General features: G+C 34.6%; 1 protein-coding gene across 3 annotated transcripts in view; it reads left to right on the top strand.

Annotated features, from left to right (window-relative positions):
- MICU3 (mitochondrial calcium uptake family member 3) overlaps nucleotides 1-25,273 on the top strand; it is an 81,678-nt gene that overhangs the window by 49,682 nt on the left and 6,723 nt on the right. For 2 of the 3 annotated variants that reach the window (XM_031440210.2, XM_064477502.1), the window contains exons 8-12: nucleotides 1,313-1,351; nucleotides 11,378-11,473; nucleotides 17,560-17,660; nucleotides 18,153-18,324; nucleotides 24,217-24,325. In XM_031440210.2, coding sequence (XP_031296070.1) covers nucleotides 1,313-1,351; nucleotides 11,378-11,473; nucleotides 17,560-17,660; nucleotides 18,153-18,324; nucleotides 24,217-24,325 — 517 coding nt within the window. The remainder of the gene's footprint in view (nucleotides 1-1,312; nucleotides 1,352-11,377; nucleotides 11,474-17,559; nucleotides 17,661-18,152; nucleotides 18,325-24,216; nucleotides 24,326-25,273) is intronic. The other variant, XM_064477501.1, reaches the window with a different exon arrangement.

Raw genomic sequence — 25,273 nt, forward strand, 5'->3', positions numbered from 1 at the left:
TTCATTGATCTCCACAGGTACTTCAGACATATTTATCTTACATGGTTTAATTAGTGCTGCTAAAATCTCATTTATAGAATTTAACTACCATAACTATTTCTTAAGACAATTCAGAAATAATCTTTAGTACAGCCTCTGAACTAAACAACACTCTAGGACAATACAGCGCTCTACAAATTATTGTTACTATGTTTAACAATAATGCTAATCAGCGGTAACTTATTCTTAATAATTGTCATGTTTTAAACAATGCACGTGTGAACTGATGAGATTTTTGAGTTTTGAAGCAGTTAGAGTTTAGCTTATAGTGAAAATATATGGATTACATTAGAGAGACAGTGCAGCACAGGCTCAGGAATCAGATTTTCAGGGTTTGAACATTAGCTCTGCTGTCCATCACCTGGGTGACCTTGAGCAGGTTCCTTAAGTTCCTTTGTCCTCAGTTTCTTCATTTGTACCATAATAGGAGTAATGAGCACATGTGATTGTTTTGGGGGTTAAATGACCTAAAACATAGAGCCACTTAACAGTATATGAGCTATAATAAATACTCAAAAAGATCGGCAAATTGTGAAACGTAAAATTCTCTTTTAATTAGTAGAAACACACAGCTGCTTTAAACTGAATATTCACATACCCAAATCAAAATTAAATCAAGACTAAATTTAAAATCCTTACATACCAAAATTAAAGTAACTATGCTTCAGAAGGAAAGAGGGAAATGAGCATATTTCTCAGGACACTTTCTATGTGCTAAGCTCTGTGCTATATCCATCATAAGTAGCACTCTCACTTAGTCCTCGTTACATTTCTCTCAGGTAAGTATCATGCCTTTGTATAGCAGAGAAAGCCATCTGAGAGAGAGAGAGGTTCATTCGCTGCCTGAAGTCGGGGCACTCACCAGAGCAGGACAGGATTCCACCGTAGGTCTCATGCCATTTCCACTGCCATGCTGCTGCATCCAGACCTTCCCCTTGTCCCACATGCAGTTGCTGAAGCATGTCTAAATAAAGCTGCATACTCTGGAGGAACATGTTTTACTCAAAGCAGTAGTTCTAACAAAATTACAATGAAGGTGGTTGAAATGAGCACAAGTTCATTTAATGTTTAATCATGTGAGATTTTAAAAACTTTGCTACTCATCTTTAACATTTATCCCCCTTGTACTGTGTGTGTGCTCTATATAGAATATAGCATAATGATTTGCCCTTCCTAATTGATTATTTTGTCGTCTTTTTCTTTTTTTCTTTTGCTATACTTGGGTTCATTCTGAAATGTGACACTTCATTTGGCCCTTTGTGCTCTATGTCAGCGTCTTCAACTTTATGGATACCATTCTCCTACTAATAGTGTATGTACAAGACTTTAAATGTTCTTTATGTAAATAGCCCTCACCTGTTATACTTGATAATGTTATTTATATAAAGCCATATCTGCTATTGAGAATGTTTAGGACTTTACTAAGTATAATAAAGTACAACCAAGCCAAAAATTTTTATTTCCTTCCTAGATTAATGAGAAGACTAAAACTGACAGAGCAATTGTCTATCTTTAGCTTTAGATTAAAGTAAGGGAAAGGTGAGTGAACAACAACCAAAAACCCTGGTAGAATAATTGAAATTTTATATTTTTCAGTGGTATTTGAAGAGTTAAATACAATTTATGGAGCAGATTCTCAGGCTATGCTCCTGCAGAACACAGGTATTTTAAGAACTAGATCTGTCCATCTGATATACAGTCTTTTCTTAATTCTAATAAGGAGGATATTAATGGATAGACTTTTCTAAGTTTTCAGTACTTCTCCCAGATGTTTTTAAAACCTTTGACGCCTGCCTGCTGCCTATGGTCTGTACAAAAGTCTGGTATAAGATGACATTTGATATGTTTAATATATCACTGTATCGTGTTGTTTCTCAAAAAGGATTGTAATCTTCAGACTCTTCTTTTCCTGAAAAAGTTGGGAGTTCTTGTAAATAATGTTCCAAATGTACTCTTCTTACACGCCACTGTCTCCTCTTTCCTTTCCCCTGGGAAGTGAGAGCTTGGTGGTTAGCCTAGCTACTAAACAACTACGGACAGGCCGTGGCCCCTTTTGAGTATAAACATGCCCAGTGCATTTAATTTCCCCAGGGATCCTTAAGCCACTTAGAAGGATCCCTCAAATTACACAAATGCTCCCCAAGAGAAGCTCTTAGATTCAGGGTGGCCGACTCAGTACTGCCCTGCTGCGAGTGTTCCAGACGTAGTGTCCAACTCGGGGCCTGCTGCCACCTGAATAGCGTATTTCATCAAAAGTCCGAACTATAAAAACTCATGTGTTCTAGATTTAAACATATACTTCCAGCTGATTCAGCATAAAATAAACCTACAATATCTCGTCGAAGTCACAAGGAATGGTCCTAGGGTGGGTTGGAAAACAAGCCAAGTCCCATGGGAACCTTATGACTAATTGTTTTGATCCCTTACAAGATACTTTAAATTTTTTTCTACAGAATTCATTACTGTTTTCCATGAAATAAACTCCACCATTTTCTTAAAAATTTTAAAAGATTTCTTCTATTAATTATTTCAAAAATATATAAGAATGTGCAAGATGAAAATCCCACAGATTGTAAATGCCATATGCCATGTGAAACTTAATAAATGTTAGTAATAATTATGAGTTTGTTTTTCTGATTTGTCATTGCATGAGCCATTTTTCCAACTGTGGCAATTAATATTTTTCCTTCACACTCATCAATAATTTTCACATAGATGATTATATAGTCTTTTAAAAATGCACTTCAGAGTAATACTGTTCAAAGAAGATAGGTACTAATACAGCTCTAGTTTAAGTGACATACACAAATTGCAGTCATTCACACTGAGAATATTGAGAAGTGGATTCAAATTACATATTTCATTTATATTATGCTTACTTAATAGGAAAGTATTTACATTTTATTGTGGTAATGTATATTTTATTTCACTGAAGGCATCTTTTTTCCATCTACGAATATAAAATACAGATTTTAAAGTAATGTAACTTGTTGTCATTTTTGTCCATAGTCTTAAATGGATTACATGATTTTTCAACTCCCTTAGGAGTTTAGTTGGTTATATAAACTGACTTTTTTTTCCTATAATAGGAAAATTTTGGGTCAGAAAGGAACGATTATTTTCAAAAACTTCAAAGCAAACAAGAAAAATGTATTTAAAATTAGAAAAAAATTCAGACAGCCTGAACATTTCTATGAAATATTGATGTATGTATTGTACAAATATATTAGTATAATGCTATATTATACTAATGCACTTATCTGCTAGTGTCCAGAATTACAGATCAACTGGAGGGATGAAGTACCTAATCTGAGTATAGTGCGTGGAGCTGAATATAACCTAAGATTCTACCTTTAGGAAGAAGTTCCTTCAGAAAAGGTGGGGCCTTCTGGATTTATCTGTAAAGAGAGGATCTGTGGCCTCTATAGTAACCTGTTACAAAATTTAATCCCTCCTGTAGCAGCTTCTGCCTGTGTTCTGTCAGCTTATTTCCTGCTGCAGTGTAAGGTTGAGCAGACTCCTTCGTATCCTTGAAGGTGGTTACCTTATAGCCTTTTCTATGCCAAACAACCCTGATTCTTTTCCTATTTCTCATATAGTCAACTCTTGATTATCTTACTACAGTAATAAAAAGAGATATGAAATATTCAAAAGAATAAATAATGCAAAAGTGAAACATGTTTGACTTTGACATGCTTTATATTTTATAAGTTTTTTAAAGATTATCTTTATTATGCTAATTTCATTGTAGTCCAGAAACATACCAGTTTTCATGCATTTTTTGGACATGTGTTAAACTTGTTTTATGGACTAAAACAATGTCAGTATTCATAAACGATCTGTTTTTGAAAAGAATGTGTATTCTTCAGTTTGAGGTACAGGGTTATAATATATACATAAGACCAAACACATTAATTATGTGTTTTAAATCTCTATCCTTACTAATGTTTTTCTCTGCTTGATCTGTCAAATAGTGTGTTGAATTGCACATTACAATGATAGACTTATTACTTTCTACCTATAATTTTTATTTTTTATTTTATATATTTTGAAGCATTGTTATTACCTTTATAAGAATATCAATTACTTAAATCATCTTAATGAATTAAATCTTCAATTGTGTACTATTCTTAGATCTCTAGAAATGTTTTTGTGTTAAAATCTATTTTAGTTGTCAAAATTAATATACCACCTCTATTTTATTAATATTATTTTCTATTTTATGTTTTTTATTGTCTTTTTTTCTCTAGTGATGAAGAAACTTTCCCTGATTTTTAAATATGTATTTTAGTTCAGAAATTTACTGCCAATAAAATTTAAATGGAAAATAAAATAAAAAACAATAAAAGTTTAACCACCAAATAGATAAGGAAATAAAGCATTTCCTTTGCCATGCCCTAAGATGCCCCTTCATGTCTCTGATCATAATCCCTCCTTTTCCTCCAAAAGATAACCATGATCATTACTTTTATGTCAAACAGTTCTTTGCTTTGTTTCGTGGTTTTACCACCTACTTAATGTATCCTAAACAATATAGTTTTGCCCATTTTTGTACTTCATACAAATGGGATCATATTATATGAGTTTTTCTCCATCTTGCTTCTTTGACTCAACATAATGATGGCCAGCTTCACCTGCATTATTGTATCTGGCCCTAGTTCATTCACTTTTATTGCTATAAACAGTAGTTCTCAAATGTTTTGGTCTCAGGACCCCTTTACATTGTTGAAAATTATTGAGGATCCAAAAGAGCTTTTGTTTATGTGGGCTTTGTCTGTCTATATTTACCATATTAGAAATTAAAACTGAGAAAATTTAAAATATTTATTAATCCATTTTAAAACAATAAAAAAAACTCACATTACCGTAAGCACTTTTTATGAAAAATAACTTCAAAAATGTAATGAGGAAAGTGGTATTTTATATTCTTTGCAAATCTCTTCAATGTCTGACAATAGAAGACAGCTGGTTTCTCATAGATGCTTCTGTACTCAGCCTGTTGGCAGTATGTTATTTTGGCAACAAATACTATCAGTTGTTTCCTTTGAAGTGACAGGCTCACTTGGTTCATTTTCCAAAAAAATGTCTGCCAAATACCAAAGGCCAGATCACCATAGTTTATCAATTGTTCTTTCAAGTAAAAATGATGTTTCAAAAATAAATTAATTAAAAAAATAAAAGTAAATAAATAAAAATGATGTTTCATGAAAAAAGTAGCTAATTTACCTTGCAGCACAAACCATCACACAACTTTTTTTCTCAGGACAACACAGCACTTCATGAGGCAGAGCGCTTTATGCCGCCTTCCCTTTACACGGAGTTTTAAAAAGATGTATGCTCAAAGATCTAGTGAACAAAAGTATAAGTTTTATTCTTCAGCAAGTACATTCTTAAGTGAAACTTTTTTTTAATGTGAGTTTCTGGAACTGAAGGATGTAGCAGCTTCTGAGGAAGGTAATGACTTTGGTCTCTGGGGCCGCTGCTGTCACTGGACTTGTTTTGCTGCGATGTGCTGTTGTATTACACGTACGACTAATGTACATGTATATTTTGTATGTTGTACAACTGCTCCAGCAATTTTATCCACCATTGCTTTTGCACCAGTACATGTGTCAACATAGTACAAAAGGCAAATAATGTCTTTTAAGATGCTTTAAGAAATACCTATTTTCTATTTTGGCCAATTTTTTCAGTTATTCCTCCAAGAGAAGGTTGGCACTGTTTTCTAGCCTGTCTTTAATGAAAGCCTGGTGTATCATTTTCGACCTCTCTCTTTCCTTATACTTTAGGTGTGTCTTTTTTAAAAGTATATTTTGTGTATTTTATCAGTTCTTTTTTATCTGGATTGATAATATGTGCTTTTTAATTGGAAAAATTCAGTCAACTTACGTTACTGTGATTAATTTATTTGGATTTATTTTAGCCATTTGATATACTGTTTTTTCCCCCTTTCTCACCTTCTTTTGCATCAACTGAAGTTCATTTTTCCTCTTGTTATTTTACTCTGTGTTAGTTTAGAAGACACACGCCATATTTCTATTCTTTGTGTAGTTATTCTTGAAATTTTAATAAGTATACTTAAAATAATAAAGTCTTAGATTAGGCCATATCTTTATTCTCTTTAAAATAAAGTTTTAAAGTGCTTTAATATCATTCATTCCCCTCCTGATATGGGTACTTGAAACTGCACAATGTTTGCCCTTGTCTTTTTTGAATTCCACAAGTTAGACTTCTAAAATATGTACCATCTGGGTTTGTTTGGAATTACTTACGTATTTGCTGTTCTTTACTCCTTAAATCCCTCTTCAATCTCACCCTTTCCTAAATCTCATAATCTTATATTCACAAAGTATATCCTCAAGTGATGATCTTCTGGTAAATTTTTTTTAAAAACCCACTCTCTGAAAAATTTTTGCCCTTATTTTTTCCAGATTTATTGATATATAATTGACATATAACATTGTATTGGTTTAAGGTACACAACATAATCATATATGTATATATCATAGAATAATTTCCACAATAAGTTTAGTTGACATCCATCACCTCACATAGTTATAATTTTTTTCTTGTGATGAAAATGTTAAGATCTATTGTCTTAACAACTTCCAATATGCAGTACAGTACAGTATTGCTAACTGTAGTCACCATGCTGTACATCCCCAAGACTTATTTATCTTATAACTGGAAGTTTGTACCTTCTCACCACCTTCACCCATTTCTCTACCACCACCACCACCACCACCACCACCTGCCTCTGGCAGCCACCAATCTCTTCTGTTTCTATGGGTTTTTTTTAAGTTGAGATGTAATAGGTGTATAACATAGTTTCAGGTGTGTAATATAATGATTCAATATACGTATATATGCCCTTATTTTGAAAGCTAATTTTACTAGATATATTATTATAGGTTGACATTTATTCTCAGCAAATTATATCATCCTAGTCTTCTGGCTTCTCTAGTTGAAATTGGACAGTCAGCTGTGAGTCTTAATTATTTTTCTTTTGTAGGTAATCTGATTTCTCTCTGGGTGCTATAAGATTCTGTCTGCCTTTGATGTTCTACAATTTTATTACAGCGTATCTTTTTGCTTTTATCTATGGTGAAATGTATTGGGCTTCTCAAATATGAGGGTTGTTTGCTTTCATTATTTCTTGACTATTCACTGGCAATATCTCTGAATATTGCCTCTTTCCCATTTTCTCTAATATTGCTTTCTGGAGCTTCCATAGATATTCATGCTCTATTTTATGTCTCTTAACTTCTCTTTAGTAATTTGCCATTTTTTTTAACTTTTCACACTGCATTCTGTATAATTTACTCATATTACCTTTCAGTTCACTAGCCATGTACAATATGATATTAAATTTCATTGGTTCATTTTTCACTTCTAGAAGTTTGATTTGGTTCTGTTTCTGATCAGCCTAATAATTTTTGGTAGTCTGTTTTTCCTGAAAAATCTTGTCAGATACAGCTTCATATTCTTTAAACTTATTAAACTTATTTTGTGTTCCATATCTAATAATTTCAATATCTGAGGTTGCAGCTCAGATTCTGCTGTTAGTTGTTTCTGCTGGTTCCTACTTACGGTGGCTTCTGTCCTTTTAAGTTTAGTAGATTCATATTATGAGCATGTATTTGCTTGAATGTGTCTGCGGGGATTCTTTAAGGGCTGGGTCTTTCCTGGGAAGATTTGTGTGTATGTGTATGTTTCTGTGACACTTGGGGTGGGGGGGCTGCAATCCCATGTAACTTTTAATTACAAGTCTTAGATTATGGTTTTTCAGGCCACAGTTGTTATAGTGGCACAGATTATAAAGATACAGTTTTCTTTTGTTTGTTTATATTTTTCTGTGTGTGTTTTTAAATATCACTAATAACCAAGATGGTTTACTGCCTGCTTCTATGGCCTACTGTTTTGGAGTTTTTTCCCTAGTTTGCCTAATCTCTGAGTATATATAACCTTCCTCAGACCCTAACTTTATGTAGGGTATTTGCCTGTCTGGACATGGACAATTATTCTGCTTACCACAATGATATATTCCCATCTTTCGGGGACTAGAAGTCTTTTGCCCCAACTTCCTTTTTCTTCCTTTCTTCCATCTTTCCTTTCTCCTTTATTTCCTTTTCTTTTTTCTTTCCTTCTTAGTTTGTTTGAGCTACTATAATAAAAATACCATAAAGTGGGTGGCTTATACAGAACAACATTGTTCATAGTTCTGGGAGCTGGAAAGTCCAGGAGCACCTAGCCAGCAGATTCAGTAGGGTGGCTGGTGGGGGCTCACTTCCTGGTTCATGGATGGCACCTCTGTGTCCTCACAAGGTGGAAGGGTACCAGGGTGCTCTCTTGGGCCTCTTTTATTAGGACACTAATGCCATCCCTGAAGGCTCTGCCCTCATGACCTAATCACCTCCTGAAGGCCCCACCTCCTCCTAAAACTATCACCTTGGGGATTAGGAGTCCAGTACATGAATTTTTCAGGCTATAGCTGCTTCCTTCCTTCCATCCTTCCTTCTTTCCTCCCTTCCTTCCTTCCTTCCTTCCTGTCATAAATGTCATGGAATGACTTGAATAGGATCATGCTTTGGCTCAGCCAGAAAGGCATATGGAATTCTTGACCAAAACCATAAAGCTTAAGGAGTTGTACTAATAACAGACTCTAATTGTAGGCAAAAAATATATCAGACTTACAGGGCACAGTACATTCAGGACATCAGTTTGCCTGTGCCATCCCTTTTTAAAGTTCTGCAAGAAGTCTTTGCAAATTTTCCTACTTTTTATACATCGTGATATCTGTCCCATAACCATTATAATGCTCAGTTGTATTTGGGCATTTTCCCCTATTAGTCTTTCCTGTAACCTGTGTGCATATATCCTGCTTTTGTGTTTGCTTTGCATTTCTTGCTATTAAAATCTATTCTAGTTTTTATGGCTACTTTAAGTTTGTTTTTAAGATCCTATGATATTTTTCTGATATTAAAGTTTTCTACTGGTTTTTCATGTTTTGAAAATTTATTCTTAATTTCATCATTTAAGTCATTAATTAAAAAAGTAAATACTGCCTTCTTCACAGGCACAAATATAGGAATCTATGACTGTGCCAGGAAAAATCACTGATACGTTAGCTCTTTTTCCCTGTCAGTTGTTTATCATATATTTACTTAATGCAAGGCATGACAGCAGTTGCTGTGAGAATATTGTCCCTTCTATCAGAAACTTTATAATTTAAAAGACTGCATCAGATAATACGAAAACAAATATAGCCAGTTACAATAAGTGACTTAAATATTCTAGCATAATTCAATATTTGAAGCTAAATGATCCATGGGAAATCTTTCTGCAGGAGGGTACTATTAAGCTGTAGATCTAAATAAGATTTTATTTTAAAAAGTTGTGTACTACCCTGGTAGATTAAACACAAATTCTTAAAATATTTTAAAATACACGAGAGCAAAAAGAAAATAAAAAATGTCCTAATCTCACCATTCAGAGATAATCAGTTTATTTGACTATTCAAGTTGATCCTTGAACAACGTGAATTTGAACTTTGAGGGTCCACAGATGTGGAATGTATTCACTAAATATACTATGTACCACACAGTCCAGGCTTGGTTGAATGTGTAACCATGGATATAGAGGGCTGACCATAAAGTTATACGAGAACTTTCAACTATGCTGGTGTCAGAGCCTTTAACCCCCATGTCATTCAAGGGTCAACTCTATTTACTTCTTTTCCATGCTCAGAACATGTATTTTTTCTATAGAGAGCCATGCCAATATAGTTCATCAAACTAATTTTATCCTTTCATATATTGTAAATATTTTTAATGCCATCAAAGTTTGTGTGTGTGAGAGTGTGTGTGTGTGGTGTGTAATGATGTGCAGTGTTTGGAAATAGGGGAGAGGCCTCGCTTCACAAAGTGACTCATTCCTGTTACTTTCCTAATAACAGTGTAATGAGCCTTCCTTATTTTCTAGTTTGGTAGGTTTAACAATCCCTTTCTTAATCGTATACTAACTTTCTAAGTTACAATTTAAAAATATTTCCACATTCAAAATATTTAGACAACTTTGCAGGGTATTTAATCGAGTTACCACTTATTGAGATTCTACTACCTCTATATAAAAGAAGATGAACTGTGTTCTACACTCAGCTAATTTTTCTTATTTTCTTATTTAGCTTTATAACTGCTTGGTTAAAGCTTATCTAATTACTAAATGAGATGATAAGTAGCTTCTTTGTCATATTGCTGCATTGACACTTATTGTAATTAATATGTCTATGTCACAGAAGTGATTCCTGCTACCTAATAACTTTTTATTCAGATTTTATTAAAATGTGAGAAGTAAGGCAGTGTTTTCTAGATCATAATATTTAAACATAGATCTTTGAAATAATTCCCAGATGCTTATACTTTTACTAGTGGCACGTGACTTTTGAAAATTAACACACACACAAAAATAGAAATTCTCTCATCATCAGCCACTCACTCCTAAGTACCTCAAGCAGCATTTTCTTCTCACAATAACCCAAAGAAGACCAAGCCTAAGAACCTATGAAATCTTCCCTGATAAGTCCTGACAGAAACCGTGTTTATTTCTGTTTGAAGAAACCCAAGTTAAGCTTGCAGTTCTACATTTTCATATGAAAATTAGACTATACTTCTTAATCTTGATATGGCCTTCACACCAGCCAATACTGAGATCGAAGCCAGTGTTCTGTCCTTGTAATAGGCCAGAAAGTACCTTATCTATTTACAATAGATACACTCAGCAAATCTCTGATTAGCTTTGAGTGGTTTACCTTAAACTTGCATATTGCTTTTTGACAAGTTCTGAATTAATTTAAATTTAGTTTCTCTAAAGTATGGATATGTCACTTTGATTCTTTGATGCACTAATAGAATATATGTTAGCCAACAATCATTCACTTTTAAATTAAGCTTAATTTTTACAGGTTACTGCAAAATTACCCTAAAAATCTTCTCCAGATGAATTTACTTCACATAAGGTGTGAATAAAATTTTTATTTCACGCTTTCTTAGAAGTTATGTATGTTTCAGTAGAGGGGCATCGGGGGAGGGGTGAAGAGTGTGATTCTTTTTGACAAAGCCACATTGTACTTAGAAATAGTGGGTATATACCATTTCACCTTTGAAAATGCCCTGGGTTTACCAGCAGTGTAATATAATACTGTTGTGAGCAGCAGAAAACAAAAAAGGTAAGCTAATGTGTTTTCTTTTCAAGGTTGGTTAGAAGAGATTTAAAGAGTATAAATTATCATTCTTTGTGACTATTCTTTAGATTTCAGTTGTGCTTCTTAAAACTTCTACAGGTACTTAAATCAGATGTTGAGGAACTTGTCTCCAGAAGCTATTGGGACACACTGAGACGTAACACAAGCCAAGCACTCTTTTCAGACCTCGCAGAGGTATAATTAAACTTCAACCAGGTCCTGGTACTTTTTGCCATTTTGTTCATCTAGTCCTCGTTTCATTTTAGAGTCACAATGATGAAACCAAAAATATATTTTCTGTTTTCCCTTTTCTCCAGTAAAGCAATAGTTCCTGTATATAAATGGTATGTTTGAATGTGTCAGATCTGCTGGCAGGGGCTACAAGGTTACCTGTAACAGTCTATATTAAATTCACTTGTTTGTTGTGGGAAACATGACTTTCCAACTTAATTAAAAGGACACACTGTTATTTTTCACTTAAGGATCACTTTCAGGAAATTTGAAAATGATGTTTATAGTTTCACTGAGTCTTTTAACCTTACAATTTGCAATGTTACATGAAATGCTGAAACTTCTAACTTGGTAAAAGATTGCTGAGGCTTTAGAGTTACAATAGATTTAAAGAATCCAAATCCCTAATTGTAATAGTGATGGCTTACAGTCAGTCAAGGAAGGGAGGAATATTTTAGCTTGACATTGTTTAGGATTGCCAGTGCATGGAAAATTAAAAGCAGACTGACCATTATATCATTCATTATTGGTTTTGAATTCCATAGAGACCCTTACCTTTTTTGCTGTACTCAGGTGGACTGCTCCCACCACCCCACCTTCATTATGCCTCTGTTAATAGGGATTTGTCATTTTTAAAAGATGTGCTGTGTCTTGTAAATTAAATACTGTGCTATGTTTCCTGTTGAGAATATTAGAGATGGCTGTTAGTCTTACCACAAAGGACTTTTCCGTCAATACTAAGAGATGTATTTTTCATTATCTTTTTTCTCTTTAAAGTTGGCTCATTCCTTTTTCTAAAGTTTGACTTTTAAAAATTACACTTGGGGAGTGAATATAGCTCAGTGGTAGAGCACATGCTTAGCATGCATGAGGTCCTTGGTTCAATCCCCAGTACCTCCATCAAAATTAATTTAATTTAGCTTAAAAGTAAAAATACAAATTACACTTCAGAATAGCTAGAGAAGTAAACTGGAATCAGGTGTGACTTCTGTTATCCCACATGCAGTGTTACTCAATGGACACCTCTAGACCAGGGCAAACACTTGGAAATGTCAATTTTATCACTTGTGCTCAGTTTTAAAATCCTAAAACAAAGAAGGCATATTGCCCTACTCTGTCTGCAATATGTAAATATGATATAATTATGACCAGTAATTGACCTTTAAAAACTATCTTTTCAATTTTAACTATTTTCAGGTGTGAAGTAGTAATAGCTATTTTATTTGCATATATTTTAGAAGGCCTTAATTCTGCAAGCATTTACGCAGGCACATAGTAGTCAGGGCCTAAAAGCAAGAGCAACTGGGGACACTAGTCATCAGAGTCCCTACAAGCCAACTGTGCCCAGCTTCAGATTGGCTCTGCCCACACTAGACTGTCCACCTCTCAGCCTCCAACCTATCTTTAATCTCACTTAACGCTGCTGGAAATTCTCACAATTAGACACAATCTGCTTATTAGATGTTGAATTTAATTTAATCTTGGGAGGTTTAATATCAGAAGGCCAGTCAGCTCTTATATGCACTCAAAGATTGCAAGATTGTGTAAGCTCTCCTGAAGATGTTCATCGCTGTCTTAGATGTGTGCTAGAGCTGGTTTATGGCTTCCCAGGGCTAATTGTGCACATCTCTTCTGTGACATCCTGTTGGTACTTTCAAAGCAGCGATGACAGGAGTATTAATACCATAGAAATTGCAAACACTAAAAGTCAGGCTTTTTTTCCCCATTGAGAGCCAATTTACTAGCATACCATTGGCTGTAATCAATCCACACTATTATCATAAGCTGCTAAATTAATGAACTGACTCAAACATCACGAAAATTTGATGGAGAGGAGAAAAGGAAGAAATAAAACCAAAATTTATATTGTGTTTCTAAGTAAAATAATTATTGGGGGATTATCTCTGCTACTACCCTCCCACATTGGAGAGGCTAATTGAGAATTAGCTGTAGTTAAGTTAGAACTCATTATAATTCCTTATAGGTTACTACTGACGCCAGTGTAACACTGAATTGTTTATAGCATTTCAGGATTCAAGTTAGTTAAAAAAGAAAGCTTAGACATCTATTTGTATTTCTTTGTTACATATTTAAAATATAACTATTGAGATAAAGCAGTTCTCTTTGCATAATGTAGGTAAATTTGAGATTAGCCTTTCATATCATTATTCCATAGCTGTTTCTAACCATAGATTTCTTCAGTTATAGTAAAAGCATGTTACAGTGAAAATTTGAATATGCCACAGCTGATACCACTTTCTAACCAAAATAATAGATAATAAATTCATAGTACAATATAAGCCCCCATCATGCAACTATTGAGTAACAGTCTGTGGGTACCCAAATTATAGAAACTGGTTTGAACTTAATAAGTGAAATTTAAAAGTTTTATTTGCTTTAGCTTTTACTAATCCTTAATAAGTTTCAATAGATGATTCAAAACCTTCACTAACAAATCAAGAGTTTGAAGATTTCCTCCAGCTCTTGGATAGAGCTTGATAAGATTATCATCACATAGTAATCAATAAAAATATGTTGAAAGAATTTCTTAAAACTCTTTAATAAACTTTTCATTTTATGCAAGTTTAATGTTTATTTCATTTTTGATGAAGTCATTTAAAGTAATTTTTAATCAAAACAAAATTAGATAACGTCCTTTCATGTAAATGGCCAATGGGTTCTTTTGTGGCTTTTTCTTGCTTTGTTATGAAAACACCTGAATTCGTTTTGTTTTAACAATAAGCACAAGAATCTAAGGGATAAAGTCTCTATTTTTGTCTCAACTCGCCTGTGATTTAAGTTATATAACACTGATAGGCTACCAGGGACACTGGTATGGTTTTCAGTGACTCCCAGCAGTACTCTGTTTCACTGAATGGAGGGAAAAGTTTTCACCATTTCCATTTTCCGATTTTTCTCTTTACTGTCAAACTGTTCCTTATGCCTCTATGGGTCTGGATTATCTGGATAAGTGCAACCTAAGTCTAATAAGATTTTGATGATGAAAGACTGTAAATGAAGATTTGCTCTGCTCAGTGGGCATGAGAAAAACTCACTGAATGAGGTCATTATTTAAAACCTGTGTAAAACAAAGCCATCTCATTTCAGTGCATTATGTCTCGAGGTAAAGAATTAGAGCCCTAGAGAAAAACATTCCATAATTACGTTACCTGAGTTCACTAAATTTTGGTGTTCCTGTAACCTCTCAGTTAAAGGCTTTTTTTTTTCAAGATCTCTATACAATATATGTGTAGTTTCAATAACGAAAAAGAAATGAGTATACCATGTAAAAATCTTTTTTGCATTAAGCTGCAACATTGTTACCTTTTCTACCTTGTCTAGTCCTTTTTCAACTTCCTGGAATATACTGATTTGACAGAAATAAATGATAATAGCTAACATTTATTGAGCATTGACAATACACTGGTTATAGTACTGACTTAACATGTGTTTTCTCATCCTCACAACAATCCTTTAGGGTAAGGACTGTTGTTATTCCTGAGGATTATAGTATCATCAGTGAGATTAACTTCCGAAGGTCGCTTAACTATTGAGGAAAAAAGTCAGGATTCAAAGCCAGAAGTCTGACTCTTGAGTTCCTCATCCTGTTTGCTCACCACACTACTGCTTATTCATGAAGCAATAACTTTTTCTGAAACTGCATCCCCCCTCCTCTTAGCCACGTGGCGCCTCTTCCACATTCCATTCCTCTGGCTTCCAGATGGAGACCCTGGTTCTGCATGCTGACTTCTTATTGGTTAGAGCCTCCACTCTTAGGCTCCATTTAGGTGTCCTTCCTCCCCCTACTCAATTATGCTGTTCCTTGGATAGTAAACTGATTAGACTTGATTATACACAATCACAAAATTAACATGTAATCTGTAATTAACATGAGATATCTTCCTCCCCCCACCCCCCCAAACACAGAGGTCTTAATGCTTTTGTCCAAAGCATCTGAGATTACCAATAAAAACATTTATATATTTCATTTACACTCATATTCTAATTTTATCTTCAAAATGGTTATTATCAATAGGGTTTTTCCCATTTTACAGATAAGCTGAAGATCAAAAAAAGTCAGTGAACTCTGGTCTTCTGAGTTTAAATCCTGTCCTCATTCCATCACATCAGTCTGCCTTCTCAATCGGAAGCTACTGGTGAAAATGGCAGTGCCTTTTGAGCACTGCTCAGAAACTACCCTAGTCTACTGTCACATATGGGGCCGTGAAAGCCTGGCACCACGAATAGTCTGCAGCATCCATAACAAACTTGTTGAAGAAGGTGTATTTGAAAGATAGCACGTGACACCTGGCATCTTGGCTGTTATTTTTTCTCAAGTGGTCAGATCAAATCACTATCAGATCTTCAAAGAAGTTGGTTGTATCATAGGGAACTTCTCAGTTATTCCAGCTCCTGAGAATACTTGGAACTCGTCAGCAAACTGAAATGAGAAGTAGTAGACATAGCCAAAACCAATTACCAGGAGGTTACATGCTAGAGACTATTTAGGAAAATCAAAATTACAAGTATAGACCACAAGGATGATTACTAAAGAATTTAAATAATTTGAGATAATTTAAAGTAAAAGATGTCCTGCATGTTTTTAAGGGTCTTAAGGCGAGCTATGAGTAATCAATGTAGCAGAGAGATCCCTTTAGAAAGATAGTTTCTTGGACTAAAAGAGGGCATGTTGGAAGGGAGAAGGCCAATCAGAAGATGTAATCTTTACAACTCTACTCTAGTCATCAGAAGGGAAGAATCAGATTTGGTCTAGGGAGAAGGAAAATAAAGACCCAACAAATGTGAAGGATAAAATAGCTACCTTCATGAAAGATTGGGAAGGGGGCCATGAGGAATCAAAGGGTTACCAGATTTAGTGTGTGGAAGATGGTAAGATGAGGTTTTCTGTCAGGGAACATAGAAGACGACTGATCCTTTGTAAAGAAGTATATATTTTCTATTTCTCATGTTTCCTATGGAGCGGTATCAGGATTCTGGTCAAGAAGTAGTATGTTTCAAATATGTAGCTTTAGCTGGACATTTGCAGCTAGTTTTTACATGTAGAAATGGTAGTAATTATTTCACTTCTTATTTTTCTTACATATCCCAGGATAACACATGGGAGAGTTATAATCACTTGAATTTTATGATTTTTTATAACTGAGTTTATAAGATAGGTATGAGTTAATGGCCAAGTGAAGAAGGAAGGAAAGAAACAGGAGGAAGGGAAATAGAAGGGGAAGGAGGGAAGGAAAAGAAGAGAAAACCTGTAAAACTACATCAAAGTAAAAGAAATAAAGAAGATTTTCATAGGCCATTTAGCTCCCTAAGGATGATGATTCAGCTATTTTAAGAATATAATTGTTGGAACTTGTTTATCAAGTTGAGTGGGGAAGGGAAAATTCTCTGGAATTAATTTCGTATCCATTTAAAAAATAATGTTAAGAGTCTTCTTTGAAAAAAAGAATTATAGATGATGTAAATTCCAAGGTAATATTACTATAGTTTCTCTTTCAAAATACACTATGTTCTATTCAAATTATAAATATGTATACAATAGGAAAGGATCACAGTTCAAGGAAGCTATTTCGTGAAGCTTGGGACCGCTCCTTTGCCAGCCCTGTATGTTCAATGCAGCTGAGGAATTTACCTCTTTCGAACATCCTAAATGAGTGGGTTTTTCAGGCTGATTAGGAAAATCCACACTAAATTACTTAAATGAAAATAAAATATTTCATGATTACTAAAGGATTTCAACTCTTTTAGATAATTTAAAATATAGATACCTATATGCATAATTTGAGGTTGAAAACCTCTTAATATAATCATAGATTTAAAATTTTTGAAGATAAAGATCAATTTTATCCATACTTCTATTTTCTGTTTTTGAACTTCATTTTAACTGTAATGGCATTTTAAAATACAGTCTTATGCTTTTCCTTCTAAAGTTAATAATTCTAATGTTAATATATTTATGTTCCTTGGGGGATATTGGGTATCCCTATTCTGTTTTATTTCAGCTAACTTTTAAATTGTGATTTTTTTTTAAGCGTGCTGATGACATTACAAGCTTAGTCACAGATACTACACTTCTTGTACACTTTTTTGGAAAGAAAGGAAAAGCTGAGCTCAACTTTGAAGATTTTTATAGGTGAGCTTAATTTTTATCTTTGTATTAAAATGTTAACATAACACCAGAAAGGTCTGTAGGAATCATTTAGTGCAGTGATACTCACCTCTTTGCTGCTTTCATCTTAACTAAAGATACTCTCTATAACAAATACCTACTTCCATCAGTACCTGTATACCAGTGGTTCTATTGATAAATATAACAGGAAATCACTGAATAATTTTTTAAAAAGTCTGGATATCTGGATTTATTATTTCCTATATTTTCAGAAGAAAGAATGTTACCAATTCCTTAGTCTCAATAAGCCGCAATAATAATAATAGTAAGCAGTTATATAGTGCTTACTGTAGTGAACACTAGGCACAACATATTAACTTCTTTAAGTCTCATCACTACCCTGCAGGGTATTTTTGTTATGCCCATTTTACAGATGAGGAAGCCAAAGTCCTGAAGGGCTAAGTACCACCTATTACCATCACTATTTATCTTAATGTTTCTCTCTTTTCGTCATAGATTCATGGATAACCTCCAAACAGAAGTTCTAGAAATAGAATTCCTTTCCTACTCTAATGGGATGAATACTATCAGTGAAGAAGATTTTGCTCATATTCTTTTACGATATACAAATGTGGAAAATACGTCAGTATTTTTGGAAAATGTGCGTTACAGTATACCTGAAGAAAAGGTACCTAATCCCCATATTTGTTATTATCTTGTAATTATATAGGTCTATAAAATATATTGTCTTTTTGTTAATTCTTCTGCTCCTCTATGGATTAATAGATACTTTGTATATATTTCATCCTTTTTCTCTCTGCCTTCAGTGCTCTGGCTAAATTTTTACATTGATTAATTTAAAATTCTGGGTATTTTTCTTACATATGCTGAAAACCCTTCAGGTTATTAGCAATTGTTTTATGCAAATTATGAATACCATTTTTAAGAGAATTCTGGTGAGCTATATGCTTTGACTATTATATAAACATCACCTCATATAAAACAGTTTTACTGACATCACATCAGTCACGCTTTATTCATTTCTAGAATACCCTTAGTAAAAGGTCCTTAGAAGATGGCTATTGATGAGTGAATGATCTTATCAGCAGCTGAAGTGAGGTTTTTCAAAGAGTTTGGATGGCATGAATGGTTAAGAACCGGGGACAACTGATTGTCTATTTGTTTAGTAGCAAATGTTTTGTCAGCAATTCTGAGTGGCTGCATTATCTAGTGGTATTTGAATGCATCATTGCAACCCAATAGAACTGGTGTTACAAGTACCCCTTCAAGCATGGGATGTTTTGGATATATTGCCTTCTATTTGTGTTTATAGAAGGATCAAGATAATCTATCCAAGAAAAACTTGCAAATGGTTTGACTTTGTTTAAAATGGTTACACTCTGTGCTAACAATTCTGTAGGTCCCCTAAGCAGTGAGGAAAAAAGGACTTGATGCATTTGAACATTAGCTTATATAATGTCTTAGGGATCTTTTATCTGTTTTACATGTTGAGCTGAATTTTTTCCAGTTCATACACACTTCCCTAAAAATAAATATTGGAAATTGTACTGTTTTGTCAAGCTGCTAGTGTTAGCTGTTATTCAGAGCCTTGAGGAATCTTTTTTTTTTTCACCCAGTGGAAACTTATAAAAAATCTGTAATTCAAAAAGTTTCAATTCTAGGGTAAGGAGTGTAGGGAATTCTTTGTACTATTTTTGCAACTTTTTTACATCTGAAAGTATTTCAAAATAAAAAATTTTCTTTTCAGTTAAATTCAGCTTCTGTTTATTTTGTTTGTTTGTTTTTGTTTTTGTTTTCATTATCTCATCAGTCCTTGCCACCTCCACCCAAGTCACCATTCTCTCTTGCCTGGATTATTGCGATTGCCTCCTAAATCATCTCTCTGCCTCCAACTTTGCCTCCATGTGATCTGTTCTCCATTTAGCATTTAAGGAAATCCTTTCTATAATGATTCAGATCTCATCATAGTAACCTCCCATGTTTCTCCTTACCGTGGGCCCCAGGGCCTACACAGGCTGCTCCCTCGTTACCTCTGACCTCACTTCCTCCCATTCTCCCCCTTCCTCGCGCTGCCACAACCACACTAGCTACTGTACAGTTTCTCAAACCAGCTAACCTGCTGACTCAGGGCTTTTGTACGTGTTCCCTTCTCTGCCCAGAATGCTTTTCTCTTAGATACACACATGGATCGCTACGTTATTTCCCAATGACGCCTAACCTTCCAACCTATTATATAAAGAATCGCCTATTATATAAGTAATACATAGCCTATTATAAAAGTGATAACACAGTAGATGAATTATAACTCTCTCCCTTGACATTCTTTATTCCTTCTTCCCTTAATCTGTTTTTATTTCCATAGCCTTATCACCTTCTAACATACTGTATAATTTACTTATTTTCTTTTTTTTATTGTTTATCTGGATAAACAGTAGAATTTACTTAATTAAGTGTTGTCTGTCTCCCCTACCTAGAAATATAAGCTCCAGGAAGGCTGGTATTTTTATCTGTTTTATTCACTCATATCTTGACAGTACTTAGAACTCCTGTCAAATGAATTGAGAGTATTTAAAGATGTAGAACTTAAAGCTTTTCTGGTTTTGTGAATTTTGCCTACATATATATCCACTCATGTGAAATGGCTGATATGCCAGGTTATTTATTATAGTGTTGTTTATAATAGCAAAAGATTGGAAGCTACCTAAATGTCTTTCAATAAGTTACTGGTTAAATAAATTATGTAACTATAGCATGGAAAAAGGTGCAGCTGGAAAAAGACTAAGAAAATTCTTTATGTACTAATACAGAATGAGCTCTAAGATATAGTAAATGAAAAAGAGCACAGTTTAGAACAGTGTGTATAGTAAACCACCATTTTTTAAAAAGATAGCCTGGGCTAATTCTGGAAGGACCCACAGAGCTAGAAACATTGGTTCCTCCAAGGAAAGGAGCTACGTGGCTAGGGGACAAGGGTAGGTGAGAGGGAGATTTTGGGTCGTATACTCTCTTGTGCCTTTTGAATTTTGAACAGGTGAATATATTGCCATATAAAATAAATCACTTTAAAATGTTTTAAATACCATGGGACCAGGAGAACTTATCTAGGAGAGAATGTAAACAGAGACTGTAAAAGGGAAGGGAAGAAGGCTTCTCACAAAAGCCACATAATGTAAATATTAACAAGCACTCTACTCCCGTTTTCCATGATATCCTCCTGGTCTTCTAATAATTATTTCAGACTTATGTACCTCGAGCAAAGATAACAGTTGCACACACTGGAGCACTCTCATGGCTATGGGCAGAGCACAGTATCAGCCAGGACAACCAGTGTAATTATGGTAGCAGTTTGATATCCACAGCATTTTCTGATTTGTCTTTTTATTGAATTATGTCTATTAACTATCTCGGTTTTTGCCTAGTTATGCCTTGCCACAGTTCAGTCCAAGTGCACCTATGTATGCATGTTCGTATCCTGGGTGACATATTTCAATAAGTGTATGTAATTTTTTATTCTTGTAAAGTATGCATAACATAAAATTTTCCACTTTAACCATCTTAAAGAATAAAATTCAGTGGCATTGAGCACATTCACAGTGTTGTGCAATCATCATTACTACTTGTTCCAGAAATTTTTCATATCTCAAACAGAAACCCCATACTTACTAATCACTCCCCAGTCGTCCTCCTCTCAGCCCCTGGCAACCACTAATCTGCTCTCTGTCTCTATGGGTTTGTCTCTTCTGGACATTTCACATAAGTAGAATCATACAATATATGACCTTTTGTGTCTGGCTTCTTAAACATAGCATACCTTTTTCAAGGCTTATCCACGTTGTAGCAAATATCAGCACTTTCTTTTTATTGCCAAATAATACTCTGTTATGTAGATAGTACCACATTTTGTCTTTTTGTCAGTTAGTGGGCATTTTAGTTATTTCCAATTTTGGCTATTCCAATAATACTGTTAAGAACTTTTGTATACAGTGCTTTATGTGGACATATGTTTTCAATTCCAGAGAATTAGGTATATACCTCCGAGTAAACAGCTGGGTCACATGGCAATCTTAATGTTTAACATCTTGAGGAATTGCCTAACTGTTCTCCAAAGTAGTTACAGCATTTTACAGTACCATTAATGATATATGGCTGAGTAGGATTCAGTTGTATAAATAGACCACAACTAATGTATCCAGTCAGCTGTCGATGGACATTTAGGTTGCTTTCATATCTTGGCTATTGTAAATAGTGCTGTTGTGAACATTGGGGTGCATGTATCTTTCTGAATTAGAGTTCCCTCTGGATATATACGCAGAAGTGGGATTGCTGGATCATATGGTAAGTCTATTTTTAGTTTTTTGAGGAATCTCCATACTGTTTTCCATAATGGCTGCACCAAACTGCATTCCCACCAGCAGTGTAAGAAGGTTCCCTTTTCTCCACAGCCTCTCCAGAATTTACCATTCATGGACTTTTGATTGATGGCCATTCTGACTGGTGTGAGGTGATACCTCGTTGTAGTTTTGCTTTGCATTTCTCTGATAATTAGTGATATTGAGCATTTTTTTCATGTACCTATTGGCCATTTGTATGTCTTCATTGGAGAACTGCTTGTTTAGGTCTTCTGCCCATTTTTGGATTGGGTTGTTTGTTTTCTGTTATTAAGTTATATATTCTGGAAGTTAAGCCTTTGTCAGTCACATCATTTGCAAATATTTTCTCCCACTGCATAGATTGTCATTTTGTTTTGCTTATGGTTTAGTGTGTATATATTTTTGATGTGATAGATTTTCAGTTATCATCATGATTTTATTTTTGTTAAAATGTAAGCTTCTTTTCACTTCATTTCTAACAATTAGGACATACTCTATTCAAGTCCCAGTGGTTCATTACAGAAGTGATTCTGGGAGTAAGAATGTGGAGGGAGAAGAAATGACCATACTCCTCTTTCTCTGCAGCTCCCCCGACTGTCCTTCCCTTGCTGCTGTTAAGAATGGATTGCTTTAAATAATCTCCATCAAAATGATATGCCCTGCTTATCAATTTACAATTTCATATTTCTAAACACAAAGAGTATAATATACACAAAAGAATTACTGTGTTGTTTTGAATTTGACTTGTCTTTGCAAACATAAGAACTCTATTTTGAAAAATCTCAAGGTTCAGATGGAGAACATTATATTCTATCATTCTTTGATTTGCTTTTAATTTTAACCTCCCTAAAAGTATTGACATTTTTGTTTACACTTTGCTTAAAAATATCCCATCCTCTTGTTTTTCACTTTTACCATCATTAACCTGTCACCTTGACACAGAGACTGTTGCTGGGGCAACTGATTACAGCACAAACTGATACAGAACCAGAGCAGTGGCCGGTTTCCCTGGTAACAAGCTCTTCACATCAAGACAAACCCCTTCTGGCTCAGTCTCCCTAACTGAGGCAAATAGTTCTCTCTGGAAAAACATGGCAATTGGGATCAGATCACAAACCAGAATCCAGAGCTGGAGTGGCCATAAATGAATATAAAGAAAGAGAAAGAGAAAAACTGAAAAGACAGGATTCTCCTGAAAGCAAAGAGGGTTTGTAATTGAAGTGGAACCAATAGTATCAAAATTTGACATTATTATTTCAGTAACAAATTGATCATAAATATTATTTTGATAATAAATCACTTACTCAGTGGTTGGCTTATATGAAAGTAGACACTCTGGTTCTTTGCCCAGCTTTCCAGTGCTGCCTCATTAGTTTCCCTTCCCCTGAGACCCCAGTATTAAGGTCAGAATTTGTCAAGCCCAAACTCATGGCCCTCTGTTCTTTTCTATTTACTTTGTCTCTCAGTTTTGTTCATTTTGCCAAGGAGAACGTGTTCATTAAATGCAGCTCTTCATATCCAAATTTGTATTATCAGAGATATATTGTGCTTATTCAGTAATTGACGTAATAGCAGTGGTGACCATTTCAGTTTATGTAAATGACAATTCCAGAGTCCTTTCCATGCTCCTGCCCAGAGGCCTGAGTGCAGAGTCATTGTGCTTCCTCCTGCTGTTCTGGCAGCCTTCCATGGCAGGAACAAGTGAAAATACACTCCCATTGGCTTATTCGACATTCCAATTTTGCATTGTCATTATAAAGACATTAGTGACCTAATGCAGAAATACATTTAGGGAATACATGTACGGGAGAAACTGATTTTAGGGTCCCCCCCCCCACAATGATCATACTTACTTTTAGGGTTTAAAAAATTCAGGCCTGAAATCAGGGTTTTCAAAATTGAAACTTTTTAACTTATTTTTATTGTAGCATGTTTTGAACTTTATGCTGCTATGATAGTGTTTTAAAAATATTTTCACCTAACATTGTTCATGGTAACATTACCCAGTGGAAATAAATCTGAGTGAATTTTACATTCCACTTGGAAAAGGTTTACAGAATGTGCCCTGGAAATATTTACTTACAAGATATATTGCTGATGCTTGATCTATTTATTTCTAGTAAGTGTAGATACTTATTTTAATAAATTTGGCAATGCTAAATATATTTACATGTATTCTCCCAATATAGGGTATTACCTTTGATGAATTCAGGTCATTTTTCCAGTTTTTGAACAACCTAGAAGACTTTGCAATAGCACTGAATATGTATAATTTTGCAAGTCGTTCTATAGGACAAGGTAAGTAATAAACTTTTAAAAATTAAAAGCAAAAAATAATCCTACACTGTTTCTAGGGACTTTGACAACAAATTAACTAGATATATAATATTAGTCATCAATTTGCCTGCAAGTTTGGTGTATACTTCCAGAGCAAATTTTTTTTCCCTAAGCAAAATTTAAGGAAATATATTACATTTTTGTATTAAATTTATTATTGCCCTTCCCTTCATATTATGGAGAAAGGCTAATGACTAACGGTTCAAAGAGGAAGACACCTCATGGCTGCTTGGTGACACTGAGGGACACATGTCTACCTATAGAAGAGCCAGCTGGTTGTGCCTCAGACAGCATCACAGGATAATATTTATAGTGTTTACCCACACTGCCTGCTGGCTCAGAAACCTGAATTTTGTCAACAGAGCCACCTCTTGGCTCTGGACTTAAACATTAAGCGAGTTTTAAGAATGATGTATAAAAATGACTGTCAATTTTGCCTTATTTACCAAAAAACACAACTGCCACTGAATTCAGAATGCTGTTGTCCTCAGGACCAGCTCATTCTTTCCCTGGAGGTAGACTCACAAATCAAGTCCCCTCTCCGGGATTCAGTGCCTATGACCACTTTCGCTTCCCCCCTGGCCATATCCTTTTAAAATGTCCTTACCATGGGAGAACTTTTCTGTTTGTATCTTTAAGTTGATTTCCCGTGTCTGCCATAATCTAACAAGTGCTAATCCCCCAGCTTCATCTCAGAGCACAGTCTTGTCATTTTCTTACCAAGTTCTGGGGAGAAGGCAGACTGCTGCCCCTAAGTGCTCATGATGTTTCTCTTCTCCCCAAAACACAGGTAGCGAATCCCTTATATGGCTTCATTGACTTACTCACTGAGTAACAGAAACCTGAAAGTTTTTCATATCCCACCCTTTGACTGGTCTAGGTGTTCAAATAAGGCATCTTCTTATCTCA

The sequence above is a fragment of the Camelus dromedarius genome, chromosome 22 (assembly GCF_036321535.1).
Source record: "Camelus dromedarius isolate mCamDro1 chromosome 22, mCamDro1.pat, whole genome shotgun sequence".
Classification (NCBI taxonomy): domain Eukaryota; kingdom Metazoa; phylum Chordata; class Mammalia; order Artiodactyla; family Camelidae; genus Camelus; species Camelus dromedarius.